We start from the raw sequence: 15,080 nt of genomic DNA, 5'->3' as shown, positions 1-15,080 counted from the left end.
CTCCGGAACATTGCCAAAATTAGACATATCCTGTCCAGGAGTGACGCTGAAAAACTACTCCATGCATTTGTTACTTCAAGACTAGACTATTGTAATTCTTTACTATCAGGATGTCCACAAAATGCAGTTAAAAGCCTTCAGCTGATATCTCTTAAAAAGAGAGATGATATTTCCCCTAATTTTAGCTTCCCTTCATTGGCTCCCTGTTAAATCCAGAATAAAATTTAAAATTCTCCTCCTCACATATAAAGCCCTTAATGATCTAGCTCCATCATACATCAGAGATCTGATTGTTCCATATGTTCCTAACAGAGCACTTCGTTCTCAGACTGCACGTTTACTGGTGGTTCCTAGAGTCTCTGGATGTAGAATGGGAGGCAGATCCTTTAGTTATCAGGCTCCTCTCCTGTGGAACCAGCTCCCATTTTAGTCCATGAGGCAGACACCCTGTCTACTTTTAAGGCTAGGCTTAAAACTTTCCTTTTTAATAAAGCTTATAGTTGGAGTGGCTTAGGTTATCCTGAGCTCTCTCTGTAGTTGTGCTGCTATAGGCTTAGGCCGCTGGAGGACATAATGACCACATTCACCCTCTTCGCTACTTTCTCACACTACTCTCCAGTTTTGCATTATTTGCTGTTATTTCAGCTTCTAACTTTATGTTCTCTCTCTTTTCTCTTCCTAGAAGCTACACCTGGCTTGACTCTGTGTCTACCTGTGACACGTTTCTGGAGGGGGGGCATCGTCCAAGCTTCTGCTGGCAACAGCTTAATGCTCACCTTCTACAGATGATTCACTTGGCCCTGTCTTTCAGTGTTTAACCCTTTCTTTCTCCTAGACATGGCAATTGACTGAGCTTTTAGTGTGACTAACTATGTGCTTTCTTTCAGACTCTGACCTTGAAAACTGGCTCAGAGTTTATCTTTTCTTTCTTTCTAAATGAAACGACTAAAGGAGCTACATCCATTAACATTTACTTTTCCTTCCCATAGAAAGTACTCCTGGATCAGTGCTTCTGTGTTCTTTTTGTGTCTCTGCTCTGTTCTCTCAAACCCCCAGTCGGTCGTGGCAGATGGCAGCTCACACTGAGTCTGGTTCTGCTGGAGGTTTCTTCCTGTTAAAAGGGAGTTTTTCCTCTCCACTGTCGCTACATGCATGCTCAGTATGAGGGATTGCTGCAAAGTCAACGCCAGTGACTGTCCACTGTCTCTACATGCTCATCCAGGAGGAATGACTGCTACAAGTCACTGACTGGATACAATCTGCTGGGTTTCCTTAGATAGAAAAACTTTTTATCCAATTTGAATAAATAACTGAATCTGACTGCACTGTTCAATGGTTAGGATTAATTGGAATGTATGTACCTGACTTTTTTGAAGTGCCTTGAGATGACGTGTTGTGAATTTGTGCTATATAAATAAACTTAATTGAATTGAATTGAGTTGAATTGAATCAGTCCTGTCAAGGGGTTCTGTCTTTCGTCTAATTTATGTAGTGTTTTGATTGCATTTCATATGCATAATCTTGCATACTCCAAAGCTAGTTTGCATTTAATCAAACTGACACACGGCGTTTTGCAGCACATGGGTTTAATTAGGACCCATAACTCTTTCTTTAGGATCCACTTGCATGGTGATAACTTTCAAAAGCAAATGAGCCTTCAGTACCCTAACTACAAAGCGTTGTGTATTCACTGAGTAAGCAAGTAAAGGATGACCTGTAAAAAGCCTTTGGAAGGTATTGACAGGGTCAAATGAGAAGGGCTGCTTAGGGAAAATGATTCACAACAAAAAAGGAGAGGAAGGCCAGTGCACACTGGGAGTGCTACAAGATCAAGGTTGTGTCTGGGAAGAAGAAAAAAAACTGGAGGGGTATCATTAGCAGGTCACTCTCTTAGTTTGACCTTCGAAATTCCCTGCACAACTTCCCCATCAGAGTGACCTGAAGCAGTGTGGCAGAACTGTGACACTAGCTCTGCAAGAAGCAAATGCCTTCCTTGTTTTAGCAGTGCAAACCTTTAGCACAGCTTGTCAGTGAAATATACTGCCTCAAGGGTTTTAGAGATGTGACTAAATCCTTTGGAAAAGATTGAAAATATGTTGGTAAAGGGTAACAAAACAAAAAAGGAAAGGAAGTTGTATTGCTTAAGCATATTAGAATGATCTTCTTGAGATTTTACCACATTCATCATCTGTCAGATTCTTTTAAAGGGGAGGTAAGATGCAACTTATATGGAGGAAAGGAGACAGGGGGGGTAAGAGGTTGCTCGTCCTTAGCAGGGCTACACAGGACAAAAACTAGGAACGCACACATTCAGACCTGAGGGCAATTTAGAGAGACCAACTAACGTAACATGCACGTTGTTGGACTGCGGAAGCAGGCCGGAGTACCCAGAGAAAAACACACACAAACACAGCCTGTAGATTGAGGCCAGGACCTTCATGCTAAAAGGCAACAGTGCCAACAACCGTTAGAAAATAAGAAATCATAAACTAAACTGCATCAAACTAAAGAAGTCTTTGTAAGGGGAAATTTGCATTGTTCTTTTCAAAAGCGGAAAACAGTATGTTTCTGCTCTTTTGCTGTTGTGTGCGTCAGTAACTGAATAATGTTTTATCTTTTCCTCTAAATTTCAGCAACTGAACCGTGACTGGACTAAAGTTTAGTATACATTTCACATGACAGCTAGAATACACCACAGAAAGTGATACTTACTGTATTTACTTTTTTATAGCAGAAGCTTGATGCTTTTCGTGTTTATTTTGAACTCAATAACTCAGGCTTAGCAGCAAAAAATTTTCTAAACCACATTCCATCAACATTAAACCCTTCAGATGTTGCATTAATCATAGTGGGTTATTGCAGTATTTTATTTATTGAAAATTCCAAGAAATACTAATGTATATTTTGACAAAAAAACATTGAGACAAAACGTTTTTTCTCTGTTTATTATATAACAAAACACATACTACACATTTCAATGAAAAGGGAATGCTTGGCGTCTTGGAAAGACATTTTTGCGTCTGCTTTCTTTTCAAAATGTATACAAGTGTAACACAAAACCCACTATGACATCATATAAAAATAATAAAGTGAATAAAATTTGTCTCTCAAAGCTAATAATACATAAAACATCCCTTGGTGTCAAACTTTTGGTTCTTCCACAGATGCAGACTCAAATCTGAATTAATACATTGACATTTATGCAATTTGGTCTCAAACAGACACATTCCAATGCTGCATGCAACATCTGCAGCCCCCATTACAGGAAGAAAGCTTTCCATTTATATTATTAGCTCAAAAAATGCGAGCTGTCTGTGACATGGAAGGATTATTAACCCATTGACATGTGTAACTGCCACCACTTTCAATGATATAATTTACTGACATAGCAAAACATACTGTATTATGTAATAAATGTGTATTCAGTAACATCAGTAGTCTCAGTGGAAGCCTACAGATTAGAATGGAAACATTTACATCCAAAAGAAACAAGGGGGGTAAAAAGAAAGTTCTGAATTTTTGAAGTGAGGTTCTGCTAAAAGTTTATAAGGAGTTAATATCTGAACTCTCTTATCATCTTAATTTAGTATAAATCCAGATTAGCATGGAGCTAATAGCTAGTATAGGAGGGACCAAGACCAAAACGCACCTTTAATATCTTAGAATATCTTCAGTCTCAAAAATGCCATAGCAGTTCATGATTATTTTAAATGTTTAAACTGTTGTGTTTGCATTGAGCCTTATGTGCAAAAACTGAGAATGGAAGGTCAAAAGGATTTTGGTACAAAAAGCAAAAATATCATGGTGAAATAGGTGAACAGAAATTTATTAATTTATTTACAGTCTTACTTTTCAATCAGATAGTGTTACGACACTTGCATAAGCTTATGTGACATTTTTTTAGATTGGAGTTTAAAGAATTTAAAGTCCACCTTTGTTTTAGCAACCTTTTGAGCTATAGCTTTTGGCTTTAGTCTTGAGGACCAAATAATCTGGATTTACACTAAATGAGGATACCGATAGAGTTACTGCAAGCTAGAATGAACTCCTTATAACAGAACCTTAGGTCAAAAAACAGCATACCTTCAAGCTAGGATAGTAGGCCAAGGTATTGGCAATCTAACCTAAGCTAAGCAAGCTAGTAGAAGCTCTGTTGCTTCATAATCAATTTACAGATAGAAGAGTGCTATAAATATATCAGTAAAAGAACAAATTACCTGAAAAAAAAGTGAAAGCATGTCTTTAGCATGTCTTTGTCTGATGCAAAATAAGGTTGAGATTCACAATGAGGCAGCAGGACTAAAGTATAGAGCCAGGCAGTGGCTCAGCTACAAATGATGAGGAAATGTTTTGCATTATGGAAACTGTGCGAAGACCTTGTATTACAACACAAGAGAGGCAAACAGTGTAAATGTATATAAATACAAAAAGTAGATACAAAGATATTATTCTTCTCATAATAAACATCACACACACTACACGCACACAAATGCATTAATGCACAGAGCATACATACATAATAAAAACAATGATTTCACACAATATACACTCAGTTTTGGCTTTACATCTACAATGATTTGTAAATCAGTTGCTATTATAAACTGCTTTAAGTGCTTTTCGATTAGTATTCAAGTCTTTCTAGGTCTAAAGAAGATGTCTGTGAAAGGGATGCGGAATTGGTTTAGAGCAGATAAATCATTTGTAGAACAAGTTCATACTCCACTAGACTCACTGAGAGCAGATCAGTGGTGGGTTTTCTACAGCTGTGTATTCAGTCTCTGACATGTTATTAGCCTCAATAAGACGTGCCAAGCCAGTCCGAGTTGAGTATTTAAAAATAAAGGCCTTCATGAGGTCATAACGGTAGTTTCGATTGATGAAGTTGTAGAGGATGGGGTTAAAACAGCAGTGGAGCAGGGACAGGCACTGGGTGAGGTGTAAGGCCACGTAGAGCACGTTCTCCAGGCCACAAGTCAGTGGCACCAGGCCCAGTTGCGCCAGGGCATCAACCAGAAGAGCAGCATGATAGGGCCCCCAGCAGGCCAGGAAAACCACAATGTACGCCAGAATCACCCTGCGGCTAACGCGGCGCTCCTGCTCCACATGGGAAGATGATGATGATGAGGATGAAGAGCAGCTGAAAGCTCTGGCCAACAGAGCATAAAACAGTGCAATGACTGGAAAGGGAACAACAAAGCCCAGCAGGATGAAGCTGAGCTGAACTCCGACCATCCATTCCCTGTGGTTTTCCTCCGGATACTCCGGCCTGCACATCATAGTGTCCCCGTGCGCTGACTTCACTGCACGCAGGAAGTAGGTTTCAGGAGAGGACGCGACCAGAGCCAGAAGCCACACCCCAAAACATGCAGCGCGACGGATCAACTTCCTACGCGCACATCCCTCTTCTCCGTGCTGCATCACGCTTAGGTAGCGGTCCACGCTCATGCAGGCCAGGAAGAAGATGCTGCCAAAGAGGTTAACAGAGAACAGCAGGTGGGTGAGCTTACATGCCACTTCGCCAAATGGCCAGTGCCCATGCTGGGCCAGGGAGCTCACCCACACAGGAAGAGTGATGCACACGCATAAATCTGCAACTGCCAGGTGAGCAATGTACATATGTGTCTCATGGCGAGGGGTGGAGTCTCTTTGGGCACGGATGTTCACCCAGAGGACCAGAGCATTAGCAGCCATGCCGATGATGAAGATGAAAGTGTAGAGGACACACATGGAGTACAGCAGAGCATTGCGGTTAAAAGCTGTGGTACACACCGTCACATCCACTCTTGATATGTTGCTGAAGGTGTCAGAAATGTTTAGGTCCCCAAAGGACTCCCACAGTTCCTCTAGGTCAGGGATGCTAAGGCTCATTTTGTAACACTGGGGGAAGGCCACAGACCACTGGGAGGTAACACACACCACAAGTCTGACTGGAACGGAACCTGTAAAAACATGAAAATAACTTAATCACTGTTTAATTAACAGCTAAATGTTAAGAAATGCATCAAGACGTTGATGAATTATTAATTAATGAACAATGGAGTGGGAATTCAAAGATTTCCAAAGCTTTTCTTATCTTGTCTTTTATTACAGTTCTTAAAAAGAAATCTGTATCGTCAGGTCAAGGTTTTATCAATAAATGGTGATTAGAAATCATCCACAAAATTCTGATTGGTGCATTTTTAGTTGGATGTTATTCAGCTGCATAAAGCATGTTCTATTTTACAACAAAGGTCCCACTGAACTATTATTATCATAAGATCCTGAAAAATCTAACTCTGATGTGGTTAAATTGTTAAAACACTGCTTTCTTGAGGTAATAAAGCTTTTCTGTTATCCTGTCATAAATGGTGGGTTCTTTCAGTGATTGATGTGCACTCTGGGGGCAGCACATTAAATGTTTATATTAGCTCCACTGGCAGAGAGAGCAGAGTGGACATAAGGAAGCGGGATCGAGAAACCTAAACATGGTGTATTTCCGGAGCATTCTGGGCATTCCAAGACAAAGCAATGGTCAGGGTGGGAAACACAATGCTTCTTTAAAGAGATTTTTTTCCCTTAGCATGCTTGTTTTTGTAAAACACATTGAATCCCATGTTTCTTCTCTGCTCATGAGGCAGGAAAGGAAAGGGCGAGAGATCAGCTGTCACCACCCAGATGATCAAAGAAAAAGTTGCACACGGCTTTGAATACGTCATTTTGCAACATCTGATTCTAATAAAGCAGGCACACAACATAAGATTTCAAACCTGGGGTACAAGTAAGCAAATGAAACAGTTGGGGGGATAGCAGAAATAGAGGTCATCCCTGCATGGCCCACTTTGGCAGCTTTTTTCCTGCAATGTCTCTCTCTGCTAACTGTCAGCCCACCACAGTGTGAGAGATCAAAGGTGAGAGGTGATGGATCAAAACCAGAACACGAGTGGCTTAACCCCACTGTTTGCCCCTCGCTGACTCGTACGCCCACAGAGTGAATTGTGTGCAGAGATCAGCAGGGGGTCCTGACTGCTGCAAAATGGTTCGATCGAGGTTAAAAAGGGGGTCACCGACCACTGGTTTGCCACAGCTTTCTGAGGAGCAGTGAAATGTGACCGTGTCAGACATCTGTCTATGTGGGAGACTAATGCTGCACACGTGATAATTGGCACAGTCACGCAGGATGAGGAGGGAAGTCTATGAAAAGAAGTTGAAAAAGGACACCTGGAACCTATAGATAAGCAGTTGTTTGGGGATGGTCTGCCAACTTTTATTCATTATCACTTAAGGAAGTATGCACCTTTTAGCAGTTATCAGATTACATACACATGAAGCAAATTAGAAAACCACATTTAGTTTTAGCTGAGATGTGTTTTAAATCATAAGAGTGAATACCAAAAACAGGGTTGCATTTACTGACTTTTGTTACCTTCTTTCCTACCTACCTTGCTTCTGTCTCTGACATTTTTTAATATTTTAATTGTATGATGGACTGTAGCAAATTGATGTAAAAGCTATATTAGATCATTTCTGTATACAATACCTTTGTATTTAGCTCCACCCATCTTCCCATCATCTCTGATCTTTCTTTCTGCAGTAAAAAAGCATAATGCTGCCATTGCATTGTTTCACCATGGCGACAGTGTTTTCACAGTAATATACACTGCTAGTTTTCCACACCACATAGTGTTTTGTGTGTCAGTCCAGCATTTACATTTTTGCCTGATCTGAGCAGAGCGCCTTCTCCTATATATGGCTGCTATGTCAAATAGCTGCTTGGCTTGTAGAAAACTGTAAAATGGACTTCTTAAGAAATTACTTTCTTATTGCCAGGCTTCTGGCAAAGGCCCTCTTGGATGCTTCTCTGATAAATGCTCTCCTTCCCCAGTCTGTCAGTTTAGGTGGACATCCATGTATTGTTAAAATATAAGTTGTGTTTTTTTATGAACAGTGCTGCATAACCTGATAAAACTGTGAGATATTGTTTTATAACCCAAACCTGCTTTAAACTTTTCCACAACTTCATTCCGGGCCTGCCTGCTCTGTTCCTTGGTTTTTAATATGGTGTTGTTGATTAATGTTCTCTAACAAACCTCTGAGGCGTTCACAGAATAGCTGTGTTTACACTGATTTACACAGGATGACTCTAGATTGCTGAAGGCAACTGATTGCACTGAATTTTATTCAGAGAAAATAGTTGTTCAATACAATGCTCACCACATTTTTCAGACCTGTTTGTAAAAAAAGGAAAACCATGTCGCATTTTCCTGTTGGTTAACAATTACGAGCAACTTTATGTGGATCTATCACGCAAAATCTCAATAAAGTACTGTAAAGTTTATGTTTACAACGAGACGAAATTTAAAATGGTTTTAAAACTTTTGCAAAACTCAGGAATTTATTATTTCATTCATCTTGATACATTTGGGTATTTCATGCAGACATTTTGCATTAAAACAAATAAGTCTACCCGTATTCTTACTGATTGCAAGACTTTTGACTTACTCCTTTGTGATAACTCTGATTGAAGACATATCTGATGCCCTTCTCTTAAATTTATCTTGATAAGATGGGGGAGAGATTTAACTTGTGAGAGTTTGCGATGAGATAATCCCACACAATGGATTCTAATTCCTGTATATTATATGGAAAAAGCCCGAAGGTGCCAGGTAACCCTACGGGCTTCAAGCGAATTAACCTAACACCCTCAACATCAGATAACAACAGACTGCGCATGAAGTCTCCCTCTTTCCTACTGTATATGTTTATTCTCCTTTTCTCTACATTTCAGCCCACCATTCGGTTGCAAAGAAGGACCAAACGTCATTTATTTCACAATACACCAATTCCGTTTTCATGTGCAAATGCCGCCGCCAAGAATAGCGCAGGTGCAGCGTGTTTGTCAGAAGCCGCTCCTGTCAGTCCCGATCAACTGGCTCTCGGATAAAATCTCTGGCTCCTTTGCACGGGACTCGATGTTTCCGCGTAGATAACCGGTGAAGTGTTGCTGGGTGCGTTGTTACGCATGAGCGCCTAATGGAACGAGCGACACCAGCCTGCTGGTGCTGCTCACAGCGGATCCATACAATGTCATTGTAGCCATTGTTGATTTGGATCAGGCTGTCAACAAACCTGTATCAGATTTCAGCCTGCAGTCTTAAGAGCTGAGGCAAACAAATGGCGCAAACACAACAGAGAGGGAGAAAAATAGCAACTAAAATATTTCTGATAACAGAAAGGCGTGTTGCCGTAATTCCCTGAAAGAGTAAAGTATCTCTTGGGAAAGCAAGCAGAGGAAAATCGCAGCATCTCTGTCAAAAACGAAAAGTGTTCCCTCTTCTCCCGAAAGCTTACCTGATTTATTTTTCTTCTTCCCTTCTCCAATCTCAGTTTCTCTTCTGAGAATCTGATTTATTTGCGATCACTTCTGGTGCTTACAGGCAACCTCCACCCTGCAGCGAGAAAAACTTCGTGTGTGCCTCACTCCTTCTCCTGCAGTAAAAAGCGATCCACTCCCTCGACCTGCACTTGCTGATAAGAAGAGCTACGCCTCCAAAGGCTGGTCCCAGCAGTGCTGCGTACTAACATGGCATCACCTCAGGCATTCAAAACGTCACACAACCCAGCCAGTTTCGGCCAAGTGAAAGAGAGAGAGAACTAAACATTTCTGCCTCTGATCCCCTAAAGTTGTTTCGTTAAATAGTACAAAAACTTAAACAGAGGCATGGCCTATTAATAAATTAAACTGTAATCGAAAAGTAAATGAATTATAGTAATTCAAATCAAAACATGAACGTCATATTATACAGATTTATGACATATGGAGATATCTATTTAAATTGTTATTGCATTTATTTTAATGACTATTGCTTAGAACTAATGGAAAACCGCAAAAAGTGGAAAAAAATAGAATTACAATTTACAAATAAACAAAATAAATGTTATTCAGAGTATTGTCTTGATAGTTTTTCAAGACACAGTCATGGACACTCTTTAATTAGGGTAAGACTAGAAGAATTTCAAGAAAAGTGCTGCATCCAAGCTTATTGATGGAAAGTTAAGTGGAAGGACAAAGTTGGTAGAAAGCGTTGCACGTTGAAGCTGGAGTAAGAGCTTCTAGCACACACAGACGTATCCAAGACATAGGCCTTAAGTGTTGCATTGCTTGTGTTTAACCACTCCTGAACCAGACACAACTCTAGAAGCTTCTTGAAAAGCAAGACTCTGGTTCTTTTTGAATCATAGTTAAGAAGCAAAACATAGTCCAGAGTTCATGGAGGAAGAGTGGAGAGGCACAGAATCCAAGTTACTTGAGGACCAGTGTGATGTTTCCACAGACAGTGATCTTTGTGGGGGCCATGTAATTTGCTGCTGTTTGTCCACAGTGGTTTATTATGTCCATGGTCAGCACAGTTTTCTACCAGGAATTAATGAGCAATTCATGCTTCCTTCTGCTGATAAACTTTATGGATATGCTGATTTAGGTTTCCAGCAGGACTTGGCACCTGCCCACAAGGCCAAATGAACCACTACCTGTATCACTGACCATGGCAAAGGTTCAAGATGAAGATGAGCAACACCAGAACTGACAATGCAAAAAAGCTGGAGAATGTTGTTAAAGCATCCTGGGATTCCTTAACATCTTAGCAGGGCCACGGGTTTATCTCCACCTTGGTGCAGGTGATTCCCAGCCACAGGACCTCTGCGACATGGTTTCCTCATTCTCTCTCTGCAAGTTTTCTGTCTGATTGCTATTAACTATTGCAACAAAACCTTTAAGAACTAACTAATTTTTATTTGTTCTTATGCAATAAAATACTGGACCCAGCAGCCAAGACTGTGTTTCAGCTTTGGTGTTAAGAAAGCTCAGGTTGCCAGCCTTTAGTTTGTCTGCATTGCATAGGAAGCTTCTGAGGTCTTTAGTTTGGGAGTGGCCTAACACAAGGGATGTGACAGTTGTAGCCCATATCTTGGACACGGCTCTGTGTGGTGACTCTTGAAGCACTGACTCCAGCTGCAGCCCATGCATCCACTAAACCCTTGAATGTGTATCTTTCTTTAACACACTTTTCTTCTTCCACTTAACCTTCTGATATACTGCTTGAATATAGCACTCTGAAAACTGCCAGCCTCCTTAGCAATGATCTTTTATTTCTTACCCTTATATATTTATTATATAATACATGAATATCACTTATTTAGCTAAAAATACTTTTTGATGATATTTTCATTTATTTAAATGCAGCTATACATGTGTGTTTAACATTATGCCATCATTTATCCCATTCCCTACCCATGTGTAAACTCTTGTTTAGCAGGTAAATGCAGTGAGTTAAGCTGTATTTGTATACATGTTTTAGCAGAACATTAAGAGGGGCAGCTTTTATGGGCTTATCAACCAACACAAGCCCACAAACAACAAGATATAATCTTTGGGGCAAATGCGCGCAATACACTTTTCCACAATGACTCAACAGGGGCTGTGCTATGTGCTCCCATGAGGGTCCCACCCCAATTTGCCTAGATATGAAACCAAAGTTTCAGACACCAAATGAATCACAGCAAATGTCTTCTGCTTCCACCCAAAACCAACAAACGAGTTTAACCCAACACCACACCCACAGAGGTAACTGACAACACCCCCTGAATAGCAAACAACATTGAGGATTTTAACCTCATTACCCTTCTTTAAATGTTCTAACAATTTTTAACAACCAGATAAAAATTGGGGTCACATATGCAGCTTTTTAACCAGTGCAGTTCTTTACTTCTAACTACTAGACATAACTCTGGTTGCATGCTTATTCTGCCTCATTTCAGGGCCATTCTTTGGAGGCTGCCCAACGTTGTGCAGGAGACTCATGTGTGTACGCACAGAGAGCCTCTGAGAACTCACCTGCAGCTCTGGTGGCCTCGCAGCTGCTTCCGGCTGAGCAATTAACCCCAAGTTCAATACAAAGAACGGATCACAAAAGGAAGCAGAGCTGTGGAATTCCAGTTCGCAGTGCGGTGGGAGACCGTGTTTGTTTGGTCAAATAATGATAAAACACTTTGATCAAGCCCTGAAAAATAAATGATATCATGTGAATTATTGCTATAACAAAGGCTCAGTGTGTCCAGCTCTTTTCTTATTAAAAGACAAGAGGCTTGCCCAGGTCAGACAGCTTATAAAGTTTATTATGACTGTCTGCCTTGTATTCAGTGATTAAATACAACCAGTAGGCTACTCTGATCTCATTAAAGAGCAAAGAAGTGAAGTCAGTTTCAATGAGGCTTTAAAGAAAGCTCCCACTACGCACGCATACCCATTGTCCTCTATATCAGAAACATCGGGGGGGATTTGTAAGCCTCTCTGATAAGCATCCGTAGTCCCGCAGACTGCTGCCAACCTCTGTTCTGTAGACCTCATTCACAGGGAGGCCGGAGTGGGAACAGCAGTGGTGTGTGTTTGTGTGAGAGGTTTGTGTGTGTGTGCGCTGCTCTTTGAGAGGGGACAGTACAGGCGATCAGCAAAAAATGACTCTATTGGTTTAGAGGTAATTTGAATTATATAAAAGACTCCGAAAGAAGGACTTTGTAGTTTCCTCAACATTAAAACCTAAACATTTGTTTTGTGAAACTTTGTTTTCTTTGTTTTTGTTTATAGTTATTTCTATTTGTAAAGCTGCTTTCTGTTCATCACCTCAACAAGCAATCAGTAAAACACGAAGACAAAAAATTAAACTTGAATATTAGTTTTGTTATTAATCATCAGATCCACCCAAAAAGTACTTTTTAACATGACAGGGGCAAAAACTGATTCACACAGTGTGCTCTGGATATGCTGAACTGTGTTCTAGATATGTTTTCTTCATTTCAAAAATACATTCCTCAGCTGACAAGTAGCAAATATTCAAATGAAAACAGTGAAATACTGATGCCGTAATAGTACATCCAGATAACATCAACATTATTAAAACACAAATGACCCTTTTCCATTAGCATTTAATCGGCTCGACTGGATTCGGCTCTACTCCACGCTACATAGCTCAGGTCTTTTTCGGTTACAATTCAGTACAACCTCAATGTGGGTAGGGACATCACAACAAGGCAGCCTCAGAGTCCCAAAAGTAACGTGACGTTTCCTATTGCTTTTAGTCAGACTGAAAGTGGAAGAAGAGAGCCATAAAACGCTGCAGGCGCCAAGATGAAACACTCTAGAAAAGTACAAGAGAGTGTGGGAAGTTGTAGAGCAATATCAAACCAAAGGGTATGAGCTAGACAATGTGTGACGTTAAGATAATGGTAACTAATGCTAGCTTGCTATAGTGGTCATATAAACAATATGTCCAGCCTACAACAGTTTTATAGCTGAAGATTCTAGTTATTTCAATATCTATGCTGTGTTTGTTTTAGATGACTTTCCTGTTGCAAATTTATTGCTGCAATCCGTCAGTCTGGGTGTTTAGCCGAGCCTCCCAGTGGTGGGATGTTATTATTCCTGGTTTCATGAACACGCAGTGGTTGCAGAACTTCCGGATGTTTGAACAAATGTTTACCCTCCTGTGCAACAAATTGCATCCAGCTGTGCAGCAACAAGATATGATTTTCAGTGAATGTGTGCGCTCAAGGAAGAGAAAGGCCATTGCACTGTGGAGAGCTAGCTACCAACTCTGAACACAGGAGTTTTGGGACATCTTCCTGTCAGCATCACAGCTGTGTGCAGGTGTGCGCAGGAGTTTGGCACTGCTGCGGATGTTGCCTTCAAACCCTGAACCCAAACATGTATTATTGTGTGTCACTTTTAGAAATGCCTACTTTTTGTACACATTACAAAGACTTTGTGACAAATACAATGCTTAATGAAAGAAGCTAAATAATAATCCAACAGTTGGATAAATCACTTTTGGTTTGGTATGATTTGGGCAACAGAATTATGAACCATGAAGTAGTCAGACACATCCAAGAATAGATGGGATGACTTCAAAGTAAGTACAAACTTAACTTACCTTTTCAGTAATAAAATGTACTTATTTGTAACCTTAAGTTTGTTACCTTTTCTTCAAAACGATCAATGGATATAATTGTCAATGACAAATGTGTGAGAAGTACTATTGAGTCCCGCCACCAGCGAATGCTCAGATAAAATAGAAAATTGTGATGCAAGTGAAAACTCTTTTCATTACTGACAGCTGCAAAATTCAAACTATTTACAAAAACCAAAATGGGACCACATCCTACAATGGAGAGCAAGTAAATCAACATATATACATTTTTTATATAAAAAAAAAACACCCAGCCATTGTGGTCCTTGTAGTCCTGTAATCGCTTCTCAACTTTTAAGACTTCTCCTGGCATTGCTTTGGCATTTGTAGCCATGAGCGGCCATCAGATCAGACACCTCTTTGCATATTTTCTCACTTCGGGTTGCTCTGTCTAGCTCCCTCTATATCTTCTCCTCAGTCACCAAGCACAAAAATGTCTGCCCCTCATCATTGCCACACAGTGTCATTATCAGTGCTTCCATTTCTTTAAAGCTCGGAATATGCTCAGTCGCTCTTGAGAGTTTTTACAAAAGGCAGGTGTCGCTCGAGTGATGCAGCCAGTGCACCCCCTACCCAACCAGTGACCGACAGATGTCTGATGTCAAGTTTTCAGCCCAACTTGGCTTATTTGGAACCAAGTAGGTTCTAAAAGGGGCTGGTACCAAGTAACTGTTGCTAATGGAAAATATCAACAATCAAGTATAGCTGAGTCAAGCTATGCTGAAGGAGTTCTGGTGGAAAATGGCCAAAATATGCATATTTAAACAAGCCCTAAGTCTGGTAAGATGTCTGAAGTAAGTGTGTTGCTTTCTTTCCCAGTTTTAATAGTGAGTCCATCAACATTTTACACAAACATCGAAACAGTGGATTTGCTGCAGACTGTCTTTGGAGAAGTTCAGAAAATCTTTGCCTGTCGTGCTTAACATTACCTTGCTTTTTAAATATGGCCATAGTGAGTGTTTTTCAGATCCTAGCAGGCACCGTTATGTATTCAAATGAATGGAGTGGAGCTCACGTTTGTTGGGAACTTTCAACTGAACAATGCAGGGTTGTTTCTTTTTTACTTGAATTGAGCACAGCTCA

General features: G+C 40.4%; 1 protein-coding gene across 1 annotated transcript; it reads right to left on the bottom strand.

Moving 5' to 3' along the window:
* Nucleotides 1-2,929: 2,929 nt before the first annotated feature.
* On the bottom strand, nt 2,930-9,526 carry LOC124871957 (atypical chemokine receptor 3-like). Its single transcript, XM_047371590.1, has 2 exons — nt 9,328-9,526; nt 2,930-5,939 (listed from the first exon to the last, which is right to left on the bottom strand). Exon 2 carries the CDS (start codon nt 5,866-5,868, stop codon nt 4,729-4,731), a length of 1,140 nt encoding a protein of 379 aa, XP_047227546.1. The 5' UTR covers nt 5,869-5,939; nt 9,328-9,526; the 3' UTR covers nt 2,930-4,728.
* Nucleotides 9,527-15,080: the final 5,554 nt, after the last annotated feature.

This window comes from Girardinichthys multiradiatus, chromosome 7 (genome assembly GCF_021462225.1).
Source record: "Girardinichthys multiradiatus isolate DD_20200921_A chromosome 7, DD_fGirMul_XY1, whole genome shotgun sequence".
In the NCBI taxonomy this organism is placed as follows: Eukaryota; Metazoa; Chordata; class Actinopteri; order Cyprinodontiformes; family Goodeidae; genus Girardinichthys; species Girardinichthys multiradiatus.
The sequence above is the reverse complement of the archived record's forward strand: the minus strand, read 5'-3'. Positions and strand labels throughout refer to the sequence as shown.

Excerpts from the sequence above, each read along its gene's own strand:
- LOC124871957 (XM_047371590.1), bottom strand. The coding sequence starts at position 5,868 with ATGAGCCTTAGCATCCCTGACCTAGAGGAACTGTGGGAGTCCTTTGGG.